The 19,520-nt window shown below is 37.8% G+C and overlaps 1 protein-coding gene across 1 annotated transcript in view; it reads right to left on the minus strand.

Annotated features, from left to right (window-relative positions):
• The window catches only part of LOC135467025 (RNA polymerase II-associated protein 1-like), a 44,119-nt gene extending 24,616 nt beyond the window's left edge, over nt 1-19,503 (minus strand). Inside the window, exons 1-25 of the mRNA XM_064744780.1 lie at nt 19,363-19,503; nt 18,117-18,336; nt 17,740-17,874; nt 17,332-17,372; nt 16,507-16,602; nt 15,589-15,718; nt 13,379-13,546; nt 13,047-13,247; nt 12,721-12,830; nt 11,516-11,617; nt 10,521-10,622; nt 9,796-9,963; nt 9,327-9,485; nt 8,136-8,273; nt 6,963-7,032; nt 6,650-6,753; nt 6,316-6,371; nt 5,880-5,981; nt 4,786-4,956; nt 3,989-4,124; nt 2,812-2,883; nt 2,167-2,273; nt 1,728-1,896; nt 1,310-1,459; nt 362-486 (exon numbers count right to left, since the gene is read on the minus strand). Of these exons, the coding sequence (XP_064600850.1) occupies nt 362-486; nt 1,310-1,459; nt 1,728-1,896; nt 2,167-2,273; nt 2,812-2,883; nt 3,989-4,124; nt 4,786-4,956; nt 5,880-5,981; nt 6,316-6,371; nt 6,650-6,753; nt 6,963-7,032; nt 8,136-8,273; nt 9,327-9,485; nt 9,796-9,963; nt 10,521-10,622; nt 11,516-11,617; nt 12,721-12,830; nt 13,047-13,247; nt 13,379-13,546; nt 15,589-15,718; nt 16,507-16,602; nt 17,332-17,372; nt 17,740-17,874; nt 18,117-18,312 (3,008 nt within the window). The 5' untranslated portion in view covers nt 18,313-18,336; nt 19,363-19,503. The remainder of the gene's footprint in view (nt 1-361; nt 487-1,309; nt 1,460-1,727; nt 1,897-2,166; nt 2,274-2,811; nt 2,884-3,988; nt 4,125-4,785; nt 4,957-5,879; nt 5,982-6,315; nt 6,372-6,649; nt 6,754-6,962; nt 7,033-8,135; nt 8,274-9,326; nt 9,486-9,795; nt 9,964-10,520; nt 10,623-11,515; nt 11,618-12,720; nt 12,831-13,046; nt 13,248-13,378; nt 13,547-15,588; nt 15,719-16,506; nt 16,603-17,331; nt 17,373-17,739; nt 17,875-18,116; nt 18,337-19,362) is intronic.
• Nucleotides 19,504-19,520: the final 17 nt, after the last annotated feature.

Consider the following 19,520-nt stretch of genomic DNA (forward strand, 5'->3'; position numbering starts at 1 on the left):
TTTCGCGGAAATGAGTTTGCCACAATATCCGCAAATGTTAGTACCACGTGAATAAAAAGGCATTTACAATAGCTCCAGCACTTTACACATATTTCTACTTTAATAGCACTGCGGTACATTACTTTTCCTTAAGAATTTTGAATGGGCTTGAGATCATAGAGATAAATTTCTGTCACCTGACTCACCTGGCAGTTTGTGAAAATGCAACCAAAATGATTGATTTTCAAGGTGGGTTTCCAATGAAACTACAACTAGATCACAGGCAGGTTATCACTGTAATTCTGCTTTGGTTACTTCATGTGGCTTAACCAGGATTGCAGAGCTAGTATTTCGTATGTCTGTCAGGAAGATGAGCACGTACCTGACAAAGGCTGTATTATAGATGACACATGACATGAGATCATGAACAAGGTGTTCATCTCCATACTGAAGTCTGGTCAGCAAACACAGACCTGCCTCATGATGCACTCTGGTTTCGACGTGGGTCTGAAAGAGATGCATATATTGATAACTGAATACTACATTATTATTTTATGTCACAAATTACCACATACAGTATCTTAAAAAAAAACAACAACACGCAGCCCAAAATGATCTGGTTTTAGTATTACATCATGTAAGAGCTAATTGTATAGAAAGAGCTATACATGTTCTACATCACGTAAGAGCTAATTGTATAGAAAGAGCTATACATGTAAGAGCTAACTGTATAGAAAGAGCTATACATGTAAGAGCTAATTGTATAGAAAGAGCTATACATGTACTACATCATGTAAGAGCTAACTGTATAGAAAATGCTATACATGTACTACATCATGTAATAGCTAATTGTATAGAAAATGCTATACATGTACTACATCATGTAATAGCTAATTGCATAGAAAATGTTATACATGTGCTACATCATGTAATAGCTAATTGTATAGAAAGAGTTATACACGTACTACATCATGTAATAGCTAACTGTATAGAAAATGCTATACATGTACTACATCATGTAATAGCTAATTGTATAGAAAATGCTATACATGTACTACATCCTGTAAGAGCTAATTGTATAGAAAGAGCTATACATGTATGTCACATACATGTATCTGCATTTGTAAATATTAAGCGACGAATATTAAGAAATGAGTGTTACAAAATACTACTTAAATATGTTGAAACTTTTCCAATAGGATATCATCCTACGTTCCAAACAATCCTGAAAACACCCTTTCAAGCTCAGTAAAACTCTCAAAATCTCTCAAGGGTGAAATTTTTGGTCATTTGCAGACGGTATGGAAAGGGAGAAAACTCCAATGCTCACCATCAGACATGACAGCTTGATGATATAATATTGCAGAAGGTTTTCAAACTTCGTGAAGAAGTTACTATTTAATGGAGAAATCTGTGTTCTTGAGACAATTTTCCTCAGGTATGATGTAAGATATGCCTCTCCAATCACAACTGACAGCAACTGTGTGCAAATAAAAAAATGAGATATATTGCAATACCAAAAATTTATCAAATTTTTTTGTGAAAAAAGCTACATCAATATATAATACATTATAAGTTTGTCTTTAACTTCTTTCAACATACGATGTAAATGTATGTCTTAGAAAAGTTTCTGTCCTTGTAAAATATTAATGAACTAAAAAAAAAAAAATTCATTTACAATCAATGTTATGTCAATTTATATTTGAAGACTTACCGGTTGTATCAGTCCTTTATGGATCTTACAGGACTGTGTGAGTAAGACTGAGTACACTGGTGATGAATGGAACAGGAGAATGAGGCTGTAGTATGGGTAGAGGGTGACCTTGACCTGAGACGAGGCCAGAGGTCAACTCTGGCAGATTGTCTGAGGACTCTCCACAAGTCTGAGTATGTTCTGTCAGGATGTTGGAATGATGGCTGGCATCAATCCAATGAAAATCCCAAAAAAAGTTTAAATATTTCAAATGATCAAAACAACAAGAGTAACAGAAAAATTTACCAATAATTACTAATTGCAAATGAATATTAGGCATTTCCCCAAATCAGTATTGAAAGTGCATGTAGATGCACACAGACTGGGCAAACAGATGATTCCATATTCAGTTGTGAATATTTAGATACATGTTTTCGTGCATGATTTTTAGCATATCTTGTAAACTAGCAAGTGTTGGTACATCTGTCACTAACCTCAGGTAACTTAGAATGGCCTGGAACCCTAAAGATCTCCACATGTTAATTAGAGCAGAGCTCAACTGTTCCAGTTCTTCTAACAGCTCCACAGTGTCTGCACCAATCTTGCAAAAAACAAACAGAAGCATTTACAAGGGAACTGCATCCGGGCTGGAAGCTTGTTTCTTTTTTGGCCAGTGGACCATGAACCGGAAATATTCCTCAAAATTCGTGTTTTCCATATCTGGTTAACAGACGTATACTGTACAATTAACAGCTTCTAACGATAATTAGATGTACTTATTTATTTACTTGAATACTCAATAGAAAAAAACACACTCAAGAATATATCACTACGTGTATGCTGGGAGGAAACCAGCATGAGCTTTCCCAGTGTGAGCCTTCCCATGTACAACCTGAGAGGAAGCCAGCATGAGCTGGACTTGAAGTCATAGCGATCACATTAGTAAGAGGCTCCTGAGTGACTGTGCTGCAGTAGCACACTAACCACTAGGCCACAGAGGCCCCCTAATGATAATTAGAGCACATCGTAACCATAATAATGTAATTTCATTACAGAGAGATTAACGTTAATTAAAATGAGTTATTAAATTTGTTAAATTATTAACAAAAACAGTAAAACACTAAATATAATAAACCTACCTGTTTTTCACTGAGGCAGTAAAAAGTCTTCAAGAAATCTATGAGTGAAGTTGCCAAAGTTAAACTCTGTTTCTGGAATGTACAAAATATATATGCAGACAAACAATAAAACACTACTGATGTTTGTAGTAGGGATTACACTTTGTGGATACCCTAATAGCCATAGCATTGTTTACTTAAAACCACTTTCTACCGGACATCTATCTACATGGCTTCAAAGTACAGTTTTCTTAAGGCCTCAGGGATCAGTCCAGATATTAAGTAGCTTGCAGCAGTCACGTCAACAATGATCCCTGTTTAAGAAGAACACTGACGGGGACAGACCAAAGGGGTCTGGCCGCATGGGGGCGGGGTGTGGAGAAGAGACCAAATGGGCAGGGTGTTAGAGCACGGAGGGGGGCGCTAAGCTGGCCCAAAGAAGCCATGCAATATCTGTGTACATGTCACCTTGCCCACACTGTAGCAACATGGTTCACCGGGCTCGGAGCACTTTGGGGTGTTCAACAGATGAACAATGATGTAATTTTTAACAAAAATTCCAGGGCATAATTTGCTTCATTTGGCATAGAAACATAATCTTTGTTTTAGAGTTCCTTTTCATGTATCCTTTAAAGAAACCACTTGTGATTCCGCATATTGCCAATATTTACTGACACTGGGCCAATCAGAACTTGCATGGCTCATCCCTGTACATGAACATTAAACGCTAAACCAGCCAGAACCAATACAGTCTCCTAATTTTAAAGGATTATGTATGGGGGAGGAATTTAACCCTGGTCTCCATTAAGTTTTGACTCTGAATATGGACATTGTAAGTATGGTAACGCTAAGTTTCCTTCAAAGTACACCCATACAACACACGAACACTAAAGAGTACATGTACCTTAATGTTTAAGATCAAGTCAAGTTTTACAGCTTGGCTATGTTAGTCATATACTGTAATTCTTCAATACTTTCACATATTTACAAGGTGTTCTTATTTACAAGCATATTCTGAAGTCATTATTCAGCGTAGAAAGGTTTAGATTGATCAAATTATACTTTCTTTGTGTGAAGCTCTGGCCAATCCAATGTAGTTTTGTCTCCAAAATTCAATCATAAGTGAACATAAATCCCTGAAAGTTGCTCTTGGATATGCATAAAGGTTGAAGAATTAGGGTATACTTCAATTATTTACCTTATTTTGGAAGTTTTCCACAATCTGTGTCTTTTGTTTTTCCCACAGTGCCCTGACAGGGAGTAGTAGCCCAGCCACATGTGACCAGGAAAGAGGTAAGAGGTCAGCGGGTTGATGTGAGTCTTCATCTGCACATCTGCAGGCAATGTGACGAGAAAAAAACCATAAAGAAAAAGGAAAAAAACAATGATGGGAGATATTATCAAACCACATCCTGAAGGAAGTCATTTAAATTATTCACATGCATGCTATGACAAAGTTAAATACATTAACGATATAGACATGCATACTGGTAAACATGTAGTGTCATCTTTTGTTTGATTTATTTACATCTTTATTTCATTGCTGTTTATGCTGTACTCAAGAATATTTCATGAATACAACAGCTGCAAGCATTACACTGTGAGGAAACCTGGCAGAGCCCTGTGGAAACCAATGGTCATCCACAGGTCGCTGGCAGACCTTCATGTACGATCAGAGAGGAAGCCAGCATGAGCACAATGACAGGTGAAAGGCTTTGGGTCATTGCGCTGTGCTAGCACCCTAACCACTCAGACCTCCCACTGCATGTCATGTATGTGTAAACTGTACACAGAAACATGTTTATTACCTTGTTAGTTGCAAAATAAAATCATTTTTAGCATGTTGTGAATTTTTTTTTTATCTATCTACATCTATAAGCCTATTTTTGTATTTCTACAAAACCCAAACAATTCTACCAAGTGGGTTAATTGTTTCCTTCTGCTAAACTGTGTTAATCTTTCTCCTTCAACTACAGTTCTCTCTCTACTTCTCACCCCTCTGCAGAACTTCTGGACAGGTGATTTATCTCCGAACCTGCTACGACAACAACAGCCTGGAGCACATTGATCAGGGCCGTTGTCAAGTTCAGGTCATTAAGAGTATCATCTGAGAGCCTCTGACCTTGGGCTTTTGTCAACCTCTCCATCAGTGTTGGATAAAGGTCTCTGAGGACAAAACACAACAGATAGCAACTTTACACCTGTACAACTACAACAACAGAACCCAGCTACAATGTCACTTTCTTGGCAGCATTCTTTTGTCATTCCTAAATTTCATCCATGACTAACTTGCCCATTTTTCCTGATTCTGAGAGTTCTATTGATTTTAGAAAGGTATTTTGCATGGAACAGCGATGATATTCTACAGGAAAGTAGTAAGCTTCTGCACCAAAAATAATATTTTGTGACATTTATTTGCCTCTGAAAATGTGAAATTTTAGGTCATTTTAGGGCAGATGTATGTGTAGAAAACTAGCACATGTACATGTATTTATGTCAAGTGACGTTTTTATTTACACATTTATGAAAAAAATGTATATAATCAGTCCAATAGTTAAAGGTTGGACTTTATAGGTTTTTATATTCATTCCTGTATCTGGCTGATGACTTAGCTAGATTCACAATTACTTGCAACTATCAGATTAGTAGACTGAAGAAGCTGTGTTCTACAGAGACAGAGAAACCACACACTGTCTAGGGAAGTTTTGAGATGGAATTTTTTCTCCCTAATGGTTAAAAAAGTCCTACTGTGTTGAAAATGCTTGCTGACATTATTTACTGATCACCTGTTTTGCTGTGTTCTGGAAGCACAAATGCTTTCTCCATTATTCATCTATCCTACATAAGTTTTTGTAAAACCTTGGTTTTTATTATAGTAAATGTAATCAAAACATTTTGACAGGTCACTTGGTACAGTAGGGCTATATTTACTTCTAACAATAAAAGAGTTCTAAATCCAAACTCCTCTACTGCCAAGTGTCTGTCTGTCTTCTATAAGCAGATCAGAGGTGTCTTCCTTAATGAGTAATTAACCTTGAGGTTAATGAAGTAAAAGTGAGCAGACATGTACATGTATAGCATACACTCACAGATACTGCTGTGTTCCGATACCATACAGTAGACACACTCTCCAGAAGCGATAAGCCTCCATCTGTAATGACACTGCCTCTCCCCGGGCTAAATTTATGTCACTGTCAAAAATACAAATATGATTGTCAATTTGGACAAATAATACTTACTGATAAATGTACTTGTAATTCAAAGTCCTGTACTCCATTTTATAAAGATGTTTTAAAGCATGATGGGACTTTGTATACTTGGGGCATACTGGTAATATGGCTCAAGTGTTTTCTATCCATTCCATGGAGGAAAAATTTAGATTTTCAAAACATAAAAGTCTACCCAAATTAAATTTGTTGCTTGTCCAGTTAAAAGTTGTTTTTATGATACATGTAATGCAAACCTAATATCACATATATCTTACAGCTATGTGCAAATGTATCAAACGATCACAGATAAATTTACCATGTGTTCAATGAAAGGTAAACCATCAACTGTGACAGAACACTGTGCCTAGAAACCTGAAAGGAAGTTGAAAACATATATAATATTGGATTGTGATTGTTTTCTAACCTCATTTAAAAGCAAAAAACTTATGGCAAGAGAACTATTTCTTTCCCAAACAGTTGTACAGGGTTAAGGTTTAGTTCCTCTAAACAAGCATATGAAAAGGTGCATGTACGAAATCATATCCTTGTCAGCAGGCATTTGGGCCAAATTTTGCTCTACTTTTTATTTTAAGCTTATGTTCTCTTAAACAGTATAGAGAAATGACAGAAAAGTGACAATAAGAACAAACCAGAATAGCAGCCATGTTTCTTCCAGCTTGAGCTATGGTTCTGAGGAGTCTAACAGCAGCTGGCACAGGGTAACCATAGAGACAGGACACAGGCTGAGTGACATCTGGCCAGGAAGAAACAGACATTTTCAATAAGTATCGAAGAAGCAGCTTGGCTAAGTAACGTTTAAAAATGCTTGCCATGAAAATTAAAGAACAGTCTTGATATGGTGATTCACTGAAGTTTAATGTAAATACACTTGCTTTTTCAAAACCACAATAATAATAGCAATAATGCATGTAAGACTGAAAATATTAAAACCCATTAACTTACCAGAAGCAGTCCAACTGGTTGGCAGAAATTCTTTAACAATGGTTTCTATGAGTGATGGGCAGTTCATCAACTGCAAAAAAAAGTTATGTTTTCACCAAAAACAAAAGTGGAGTGTTTTTCCCTGAAAGCCCTCACACCTGTACATCAAGTTCAAGTTGAACATTTTTTTTTACAAGATAATTTCTTTCTTCAGATATCCTAGTAATAAAAAGTCTGAACAACTTTGTTTACATAATGCCCTAAATGACCTAAAATTTCGCTCACAACAGTGCATTTTCAGAGGCAAACAAATGTCACAAAATATTATTTCTGTTATTGAAAACTTACAATTTCCACCAGAATAACATCCCATGTTCAAAACAAACCTCAAAACACCTTTCCTAATTCTATGCGACTCAGAATCAGGATAAATGAGCAAGTTAGTCATGGATGAAATTTATGGTCGCTTAGGGTATATATAAGTTCATTTGAGAACTCATGGATTCATTGCAGTTGCATGTACATATGTATGTATGTATGTATGTATGTATGTATGTACATATGTATGTATGTATGTACATATGTATGTATGTACATATGTATGTATGTATGTATGTTTGTTTGTTTGTTTGTATGTATGTATGTATGTATGTATATATGTATGTATATATGTATGTACGTACGTATGTAAGTATGTATGTATGTATGTATGCAATTTGTAAGTCCTTTACCCAGGTTCGTCCCACTATAATGCTGGCAGCCATCGTACAAGTGAAGTATTCTTGAGTATGGCGTAAAACACCAATCAAATAAATACATAAATAAATTTTTCAATAACATGACAACAAAAAGTCATTATGTGTGTGGACATTTCCTGTGTCTTCTTGTGCCGGGGCGAGTCCATGCTGCCAAAGTGCAGCTGACACTAAAATATCATGCAGAGGGCATGACACCTCACCAAGTCACATTATACTGACACTGGGCCAACCAGTCATGTTTCCTTGCTATAATCTCTCAATGCTGAATGTCAAGCAAGGCAGCATCATGTACTATTTTCAGTCTTTGATATGACCTGACCTTGTCTACCAGTTGTACATGTAAATTGAGGATTTCCACTAAAAATGCAAAACTGAATGTTGCAGTATGAAAAAAGATGAAGCTGGCAGTCTGGGTTGTGTGTGCTCCATCACCCACCTGGTATGCTGTGGTCTGAGAATGACGTGCAATTCGGGTGAGGATAGCCAGGATGTGGAGGACAGGTGGAGCCTGGGGCCTCAGTACAGTCAGGTAATGGCGCAGTCGTGGCAGTATAGTCATACGGGATACCAACCCCTGTGACAAAAATCAAAACAGAAACAGATACCTGTGGACAGTGTCAAAAAACTTTGTAGTGAATTTCAACTGTGAATGCAATATTCTAAAAAATACTTCATTCAAAGTTTCATGAAAACCCCTGCATATAAACTTTCCCTAAGATGGTTTTCTAGTAGAAACAATAGATGTCAATAAACAATGCAGGTGCTTTTTGATAAAAATTTCCAGAAGGAAAGAAATAGCATAACCTTTGTGATAGCCCATGTAATCAATGCTTATGTACCCATTTAAAAAGGCATCATGGCTCAGTTGGATAGCACGCTTACGCAGTGTAATGACCCAGGAGCCTCTCACCAATGCGGTCGCTGCAAGTTCAAGTTCAGCTAATGCTGGCTTCCTCTCCAGCCGTACGTGGGAAGGTCTGACACCAACCTGCGGATGGTCATGGGTTTCCCCTGGGCTCTGCCCGGTTTCCACCCACCATAATGCTGGCTGGCCACGTATCAGTGAAATATTCTTGAGTATGGCGTAAAACACCAATCAATCAAGTAAACAAAATAAATAAAAAGTCATCGATGTATTTCACATCTTGTAATGACTTTTTTTTCATAAATTTTTTGTAAATTTAATTATATTAATTCCATGCTAAAAAAAAATCTTTACATATAGAATGGCAGTCAACTTCAAAGGGTGGAGGAATCCAGAGCATAACTCACTGATGAACTCTCCCATGTTTGAGGCATGTCACATGGGTAGCAGGTAAGTGACCTCTGACTAATCCTGGATACGACAAACAGGCCCACAAGCATTGACAACATACTGTCACCAACGCCCCCACCAACCATGACAGTGGAGGAATGTAGAAACTCAATATCTAAAGTTCTCTTTCACAAAGTTTGTAAATCATTTTAATCAACTTATCTTGTACATCACATCATCCTATAGTACTATAAGCTGTTAAAAGCTGTGAGAAAGAAGAATAGAAAGTGGCCTTAAAGACGAAATTGAATAGTGCATCATGAGTGGACTCAAGCACCTTACAACTGAGACCTATTCCTACTTCCATGTTACCTGAATAAGGTCTTTTTTCAACACATCAGCATCCACATCCTCCACCTGCTCTTCCTTCCTCTCACCAGATTGTTCCTGAGCTTCCTGGACTGTTACCCTGGGACACTGAGCCACAAGGGCCACCCCACCCGGCCAATCAAATACCTGGTCTAAAGCCGCCTGATCATACAAAATTATTTATTTAACCATCTGATTAATAAGCAGGAGTTATGCGCTCCTGATAAAATACATCCTATTTTAAGATGCAGTGTAATAACTCATTTTCAACTCTTAGTTTGGCAAAAACATTTTATCAAGTAAGAATAGCCAGACTAATTAACAGATTAAACATTGGGAACTACGAAATCAAAATATACCAATAACCATATAAAAAATTTATTACATCAAATGATGTTTGGTGCAGAGGGTTACCACCCTATATGATAACCCAGATTCTTATCCTATTGTTCTGATACAAAGTTGATCTCACCTCATCTGCTGTGTTCACAAGGACAGCATGTGACACAGCCAGCGCAGCGGTATTGACAGCCTCCACACTGTCATCCAACGACCAGCGCAGCAGAAACATCAGGCCTGCATCGAGCACAATGGGCAAGATGGCAGACTGCAGTAAGTGGACAAAACACCCTTCTTTAGCCTGGCAATCAGAAAAAAAGTATTATTAATTATTTATTACCCTAAATGACCACAAATATCATCCATGACTAACTTGCCCATTCTGAGATTGATTTTAGGAAGGTGTTTTGAGGTTTGCTTGGAACATGGAATAATATTCTACTGGAAAATTGCATGTTTCAGCACCAAAATAACATTTTGTGACATTTATTTGCCTCTAAAAATCACCTTTGTAGGTGAAATTTGAGGTCATTTAGGGTATTTGCTTTTTGCTTATTACACAATCATACTTACATATACCATCTTAATATTCTAAAGTTGCATGCAAATGGCAGACATTATTTCTATATTTTCATATTGTATATCAGAAAGTTTAAACAGATCCAGAACTAAATTGTCCTACCATAACTGATATATGTCCAAAACCATATAAAACAATCTGTACATCTTCCCAGGTTCTTAAGATCTTCATATCAACAACATAAACAAATATAATATATAAATATAATCAACATAAACTTACTGAATACCTGTACCAAAAACTGATCTGACAGAAAACATGATCCATAACACATTCACCTTTATGATGATCTTAGCCAGGGTCTGAAGTGCGAGACACCTCTGCTGGACATTAGAGCTCCTGGACAACTGGAATAGTTCTTCCAGGGTGTAACCAGCTCTCTGCAGGACAGAAAAAAAATGATTATTTGATTGGCATTTGATGCTGTACTAAAGAATTTATGGCTTGTACCATGGCAATAAGGTTTATGGGCAAGGGGAAAGTGCCAAGAGTGAACCACCACCCTCTGGCAGGGAGCTGTCAGGCCTCCTGACTTAAAACCACAGCCAAACCATTTATTTATTTATTTGATTGGTAGCTTACTTCGAACTCTAGAATATTTGACTTTTATGATGGTGCGCAACATTATATTTGGAGGAAACCTAGCTCAGAGAAGCCCACGACCATCTGCAGGTTGCTGGAAAATTTTTTCCATGTACTAATGGAAAGAAAGCCAGCATGAGCTGAACTTGAACTCACAGTGACTGATTACTGAGTGGTTCCTGAGTCACTATGCTGTCCTAGCATACCAACAACGGCCATGCAAAGCCAAGTGAGTGAGAGCTGGATTTGAGGCAGCCACTTGATTGGTGAGGGGCTGAGGGCCTGAACCAACAAAGTTTCAATTGGTAGAAGCAGTGAGGTGCCAAGATGACAATACAATTGATAGGTGCATACAGCACAGAACATCTGTGAAAGCAGTTTTTAGCTGACAGCATACATAAATATAACAACAACATTAGGGCCATGGCCGAGATGGTTACCTTAAAATATCCTCTCTTTGAAATATGCATGTAGCATTAAGCTTTCATAGTTCACTCATCTCTTGAAAGACTGGCATTAGTTTCCTATTTGACAATTCTCTACCATCCGTTAACGTGCAAGTGGAAGAGTTTGCATAATGAGAATATTTCAGAAATATTATTTTTTAGCATGGCAAACTCAACTGCCATATGACTTCACACCACCTTGGGGGCTATTAGGAGTTATAACAATATAATAATCAAAAAGCTACCTCTGGTTCATCTCCATGGTGATGTAAACCCAAGGTCACAGGAAGGTCAGAGTCTCCAGGAAGAACGTTACCAAGGAAATCGAAACGCGCTGGCTGTTCTGTCTGGAAATCACATAGAAATATAATGACTTTATGCTAATGAATGAATAATTCAATCTTGTGACTGATATATGCCATCAGTTTATAATCTGGAGGTGCTATGTTGAAATGTTTTGTTCACCATGATTTGTATGCATGTACATACAGATAGAGATTCTGAGACATTCACTGTTTAAAGAAAGCTACTGCATGTGAATGTGTAAATCCACATTTACATGTAAGCCATAAAAGAAATTTCATATGTTTGAGAATAAAAAGTTATCCCCTGGAGCTTTCAGGTAAATTTGGAAACTGAGGAGCTGGGGAAACTGGGGAGCTGGGGGTAACTGGGGAGCTGGGAAAACGGGAGCTGGGAAAACGGGAGCTGGGGAAACTGGGGAGCTGGGAAAACCGGGGAGCTGAGAAAACTGGGGAGCTGAGGAAACTGGTTAGCTGGGGAAATTGAGGAAACTGGTTAGCTGGGGAAATTGAGGAAACTGGAGAGCTGGGGAAACTGGGGAGCTGAGGAAACTGGGGAACTTGGGAGCTGGGGAGACTGGGGAGCTGAGGAAACTGGGGTGCTGAAGAAACTGGGGAGCTGACGAAACTGGGGAGCTGGGGACACTGGGGAGTTACGGAAACTGAGGAGCTGAGGAAACTGGGAAGCTGAGAAAAATGGGGAGCTGGGGAATCTGGGGAGCTGGGGAAACTGGGGTGCTGAGGAAACTGGGGAGCTGGGGAAGCTGGGGAGCTGAGGAAACTGGGGAGCTGGGGAAACTGGGGAGCTGGGAAAGCTTTGGGAAAATGGGGAATTTGTAAAACTCTTTAACAAAGCGCTCCAAAGTTGCACTCTGCTGTTCTTCACATATTATGAGATAATTATCAATCCATTTATGCTCATAAAACACAAGCACTGCAGCGTCACAAATAAAAACTGTGTTAGGACCCTGTTATGTAGCCTATCTGTGAGTTTCCCACTATATTCGCACAATTATTTTAACACCACCACATCAACAACACCTAAATTTAGCTAAACTCTCTGTTTAATGTGAATCAAACATCGCAAAATTCACAATTCAGTTCTTTAGACAAAGTTTGTCATGAATATTGTTAAACGTGTTGGTCACCTGAGAGTTATCTGCCCTTGGAGGAGGTAGGTCCTTCATCCAGGCCAGTTTGTCTGACTCAACCACATCCATATGAACCCAGTCCTTGTCCACCTCTAGGGGCAAATCCTCTGAATAATCACACATCAATAACATTAAACTATTATTTAATTAATATAAACTTTGCTGTCTTCAGCAGAAAGCGCAAACCATAGGTAACAACAAAGAATTTTTTTTTATCACGCAAACGTTCACACTGGGGACATTTTGGAATAATTTGTTATAAGTAGATACTACTCAGTCAATAAATCCTAACATAACCAATGCAACAAGACAAAATCGCTTACCATTTGTCACTTCTGGTTTAAAGGTGTCACCTGCTGCTTTCAAGTCAACACTAGTTTCCATGGCAACTTCTTTTTTAGAAACCAAGTCAGCACTTGTTTCCACCGTAACTTGTTTTTCGACTTCCAATTGGCTTTGTTCATCACTGACTTCGTCAAGTTTTGCAGCCTTCTTAGACTTTAGAAAAGCCACCAGCTTGGGGTCTTCAAAGAACACGATAATATGGGTTAACAAAACCTACAACATACTGATATTATCATAATTGTTTCAAAGCAATCTTTCAATAAAATAAAACAATAAAAATCTAAAGCCAAAGCGATAAAAAACACAATACCTAATGTCTCCAGTAGTTTTTTCTGCTCACTCAGGATGTCCTCTTCAGACATGGATGCCATTTGTGACAGATTTTCATAATGAATTCTCTCAACCTCCTTCTTAGAAACCCCAGCCCCTTGTAAAATGTGGGAGCCATCTTGCTTGTGTTCCAGCAAGTTTCCAGCTCCTAATAAACAAAAGCCAATAATGTGATGTTTCATTAAAAACAGAAATTATACATCTAATATCCATTTTAGTCTTCAAGAAAGTTAAATCAACAACTATTTTATCATGTATATATCTGCAAATTGTATGAACATCAAATTCTTCAATATGCCATAAATAGTAATCACATAAATATATGAAAACCAGAAAAACAATAATTTAGGAAACACACTTAAAAGTGTCTTAAAAGAATAATCTGGTCACAGTATTTCGGATACTGTAAATGACCTAAAGTTCCACACATGAGCTACTGTCATTTACTTTCGCACAATCTGAGTTGGCGGCAAGATGACAGAAGAGAGTGATTAGCCCCTCCCATGTTTCATTCCCTGCATGGCACTAAGCAGCTCTGGTTGCTAATCCGTGCCACATGGGGTCAAGTCATTGTGCAGGTGAGGTGTGCAAGTCTCCCGACTAGTAGGTCTGCATGTACATCTCTAAATATACCCATGAATGAAACTGAAGAAAGTATTAAGTATTAAGAGTGAGTGAGTTCTTGGGGGTTAATGTCGTCCTTTACAATTTTTGAGTCATAGGACGACAGTGCATGTAATGTGCCTCCTTTTTGTAGGACCGATATACACAGCTCTTTTATCTAGTGCTGCTTCACTGATACAGCTAACCAAAGGCAAGTAAGTCGCCCTACCTGAGCCATTATACTGGGTCAACCAGTTATTGCACTTCCCCTTAATGCTGAATGCCAAGCAAGGAAGCTACAACTTCCTCTTTTAAGGTCTTACATTTGACCCGGCTCAGGATTGTATGTGGATCTACCACCCCCAAAGCGGACACTCTACAAACTGAGCTATGGGGGCCAGTTGAAAGTATGAAGAACTGCGACATCTATTACAAACCTTTAAATTCCAAACACTGTCTGAAAGCATGACCACGCCAAACAAGGAATAAACATGCACAATGTACACTGCAGGCACATTTAGTTTCTTTACAGCTGGAACTATCATTCCTATTGCAGAAGAGTTCCTTTTCCCGCATATTTATATTCAGAACCTCCACTGCAAGGATTTACTTTTACCCATTATTGGCAGCGCTGTGTGCGAGTCCAGCGTATCGGAAGACAGGATTTGTTTGAATTGTTATCACATTAGGAGTTCACACAACACTGTCACTGACATCATAAACAAAATGTTTTATGATTTCCTCTGTACAGTTTTGGACAGATGTGATTTACATGTCGCCAGCGACAGATAAGATTATTGTTTTGCCTTTGGCCAGCAAAAATCACATGATCGATGGGTAAACACATGGAAATTTCGAGTCCGGTGATTGTAAGTGGCTTGTATCTACACGTAGATAAAACCATTCTGTACGATTAAAATTTCATCTGACTCAATTAAATAAATTAAGTATTCATGTTTACGAAATATGGACAGAAGTTGACAGTCTTTCAGATTACACCAGAATGAACATGAAATGTTTAGCTGCCGCAGTGCAAACGCACATGTGTAGGTGTTGCTTTGACATCATCTTTTCTGCTGCCAGGTTTTGTTTGCAAGTATATATTCGCAGTGTGCTAAATTCTGCAACAGCTTTGTATCTGGAGAGCCCTGGAGTTTAAAAACGGATATTTGACATGACACCCCACATGCGTAGTGGTATGTGGTCATGCATAACCCCCACAGAGCTTTCCCCAAAATTCCCATTTATCACAAAATAATAATAATAAAACAATTAACTTGTACTTAAATTATTGTCATTAAAACTGAGGAAAACATGAACTGTTGGTGACAAAAGCATAGCCTAACTTCTCAGTGGAGCGTGAGCTTGTTTATTACATTCTTGAACTGTGAGTATAATGGCCTGACCACCCCTGATGCTCTCCCGTGGTGCTGTCAGTAACAACCACAACCAACAAAATGGATTCTGGGATAAAGGGTGAAACGTTAGGTTATTTACCGCATTTTTCACCACTCTATGGCTGAAATATTGCGGACGTGGCATTAAACCATAATCATTCAATTAACAACATATTTTAATGTTCCTTACTATTACGCCCTGAGTGGATAGTTGTCCCTACACTCTGCCCATCATGTACAATGACACCAAATTCCGCTGGTGAGGAATTTTCCATCTGCTGTGCAAAGATACTTTTTGTATTTTTTTCTCTGGAAGAGCTCTGAAAGAAAGCAAACACTTTGAAACTTAATCATTTTCCTAAATGTATCAGTACCCTCATTCTTGATCAGAATTAGTTTTGAATTAATTTGTGGGTTCATTAAATAATTTTTAGCACATTTGATGGGGACATCATCATGACAAACAAAATGTTGCAATATTTTTAAAATCTGTGCATAAATTTAATGTCTGTTACTCTATTTGGCCTAACATTTCATTCATACTAAATTATTCTTTCCGACTTCTTCCGAAATTTCTGTTTTACACAGGTGTTCTGTTGTTTTGCAAAGTAGGTTAATATCCTACTGACCAAATGTCAGTTTCAGCACCAAAAGTAATATTCTGGGGCCTCCGTGGCTCAGTCGGTTAAAGCGCTAGCGCAGCGTAATGACCCAGGAGCCTCTCACCAATGCGGTCGCTGTGAGTTCAAGTCCAGCTCATGCTGGCTTCCTCTCCGGCCGTACGTGAGAAGGTCAGCCAGCAACCTGCGGATGGCCGTGGGTTTCCCCTGGGCTCTGCCCGGTTTCCACCCACCATAATGCTGGTCGCCGTCATATAAGTGAAATATTCTTGAGTACGGCGTAAAACACCAATCAAAAAAAAAAAAAAGTAATATTCTACTTTAATTTTTTTTTTGCTCTAGAAATTGCTCTTGAACATGTTTTTCAGGGCAAATTCATCATGTCCTGTTTCTGCATATCTGAAAATTGCTTTTATAATGTGCTAACTTCATCACCATTCAAAGTGGCTGTATAATCTGATTTAGAATACAGAGCAAACAATACTTACTGTTCTTGTGCCTAGAAAACCCCTGTGAAGAACTGTTGGAAAACCATGAGCACTAGATGATGGGAAGTAAATCCCAGCACTTCTTGTGTCTCGCTCCTGAAGTTTGAAACACTTTGTAACTCCAACAAGCAATGCCCAACTATGCCTTAATGTTTTATTATTATAAGCTGCAGCTATGACTTTTAATATTAGCCGTCATAAGAGATTCAATATGGATACAAACAAACTTCTCCATAAGGTTGGAAGATGTGACTCACACCAGTGCAATTATGCATACATGTCTTTTCAATCAATCTTAAGGACACAATAATTTAAATTTTTGTTTCCACAAGCAGAATGAATCTTTTTTTTTCAATGTTGTTGGAAGGTATAAAATAAAATTGAAAAATTATCTCATTTGGAGGAAATGTGTCAGGATTGTCTCAGCAATTGCTCCTTTTATGTGATCGAAAGGCTTTGAAAAATAGGAAAATTATATAAAACATTAAGATCATATAATATAAAAAGAGTGGATTTTCAATTCTATTTTTATTCCCTTTTCGGACCTTTTATTGTCAGGATTTTCAATTTTATTTTTATTCCCTTTTTGGATCTTTTATTGTCAGCTCACCCATAAAACACAGAACAAAATCAGGAACGGAACATGGCTTGGTGATAAGGTGCATGATTCGCGACAGTGTGATTGACTTCAGACAGTGAATTTCATGATTTCCCCACTCCCAATGTATGTGGGGTGTTAGTGACTTATACAATACTGAATTACATGTAAATACAAGTAATATGGTCAACAAATTACAGTTATGCGTCATTAATCTTAATACTTACGATAATATCAGAGAGAATGGCTGCTGTAGATGTATCATGACCTGAATCAGAAAAACAAAAACAGAACTGATTACTAACAAATGGGAAAAGTTCATATTTCACATTCATTTTGCAGTATTTATACTCTGGCAGAGAATATTAACAAGAAAACTATTAAATATAATCAAAACACCATCACAATATTGCTTTCAAAACAATTTTTACACAATGTAAAAAGAAAATACACTATCTTTTTAATTCAAATAGTCAAAAGTTATCAAAAATTAAATTGTTATACATTTGAAATTTTGGAATTTTCTCTCATTTTCACTGAATTCATATTTGCATTACATAGATTACTATGTGATATATAGATTAGTAACTTAGTGCAAATTTGACCAAAGCGTTCAAACTTAACAGAATTCTTACTGTCTATCGTATGTTCAGGATCCTCCATATCCTGTGTTGAAACAGAATGTCTAGATTTTCCCTCCCTGGAAGCCTTGAACCTTGATTTCTTGACTGGTGGAATTGGGGACATAGTTGGTGCTTTGCTTGGTAAACCTGCAAGATGTTAATTACCCCATGTGTAAAGATATGCATTACATCCAATGGCATGTTAGTAAAATGTATTCAGTGTAGATCACTCATACCCACTGACTATTAAAACAGAAACATGATTCAATGAATTTATTACTCATTTAAATAAAAAAAAAGTAAATCTGTTGTCTTGTCTGTAAATGGTAATGTATTCATGAAAATGAAAACAAATAAACATACTTAAAGCAGTGAAATCTTAACCTTACCTTGTAGCTGCACAACATCTCGCCCTGATCCGGTCAAGCCCACACTTTCATGTTGTCCAGGCTGGGAAGATTTCCTCTTATCTCCTGGTTTTTTAACCAGGCTGGCTGACGGAGTTATCTGTCCTGATAGGAACTCCTGTTGAAATTTCAGTAGATCTTCCTCTGTGTCCCCAGGTTTGGGTCTTTTGTTCAACATAACTGGATTATCTTTGACAGACACCTGTCAGTCAGAAAAATTACGTTTCTCAACCACAATTCTCCTAAAAGGCATGTGAATGCTGCTTTTACATTACATGATCTATTTATTTCTTTATTCATTTGATTGGTGTTTTACACTGTACTCAAGAATATTTCACTTATATGTCAGTCATCAGCATTATAATGGGAGGAAACCAGGCTCAAAACTCATATCTAGAACATGAACTGCTTTGGTACACACTCTAACATCCCTCATTATCTTCTTCTAACAGATAACTGTGACATAACGCTTTGAAATGTTAATTAAGCATTAATAAGGAGTTCTTTTTTTATCTGTTATTGGTGTAGGTATAATTTTTTTCTTTCTGCAAAGCTATTCCCAATGTTTACTGACTAGCATGATACCACCACACTCATCATTGCTTTTGATGGGATATTACCACTATCGACTTGTGCTTCACAATAGGAAATGTCTTGAAAGTGTTAAGGTGCATTTTACCAGTTAGATTTCTTTCTTTACTAACTTAATTGATTAGTGTTTTCTCCTGAACTCAAGAATATTTTATGTCGATGATATGTCGATGATCAGCATTACAGTGGGAGGAAACTGGGTAGGGGAACCCACGACCCACTAGGCCTACAGTTTTGACCAGCTAGAGGTATGTGGGGTGTTTATTTGCACAATTTGACAATTATGCAAATAGCAGGGTCTCTGACCAGATGTTCCACAGCCATGATTACAGCCATGACTAGGCGTAGCCTAATCCACGTAGATGGCCAGTGTGTTATTATAGAATTCTGAATCCATCTGGATGACCAGACGTATCCAAAGATTTCTCAGCCTCCTGGTCAGACGACTCAGACTAGGTTTGACCACGCAACGGCAATGTTCAATGCCAATGACTTACAACAACATACAACACGAATGAATAGGGAATGAATCGTAAATATTTCCTGTACCGGTAACTGATTGTTTATCATTTCTGTTATGTTGTTGTTGCCTTCATAGCCAACAACAACGCACTAAGGGCCAAACATGAATACTAACTTGTTACAAGGCCTAGATATCCTACAACAGTAAGAATGTGGAGCCAGTGCTTAGGTCATCACAGAAGTTAACGCTATGTCAAAGCATTATTTGTTCAATTTATCTTTTCCTACCGCCCCAGCACGGCACACATGGGAGCTGACATTTTGACGGAAGTT

Source organism: Liolophura sinensis, chromosome 6 (assembly GCF_032854445.1).
Source record: "Liolophura sinensis isolate JHLJ2023 chromosome 6, CUHK_Ljap_v2, whole genome shotgun sequence".
NCBI lineage: Eukaryota > Metazoa > Mollusca > Polyplacophora > Chitonida > Chitonidae > Liolophura > Liolophura sinensis.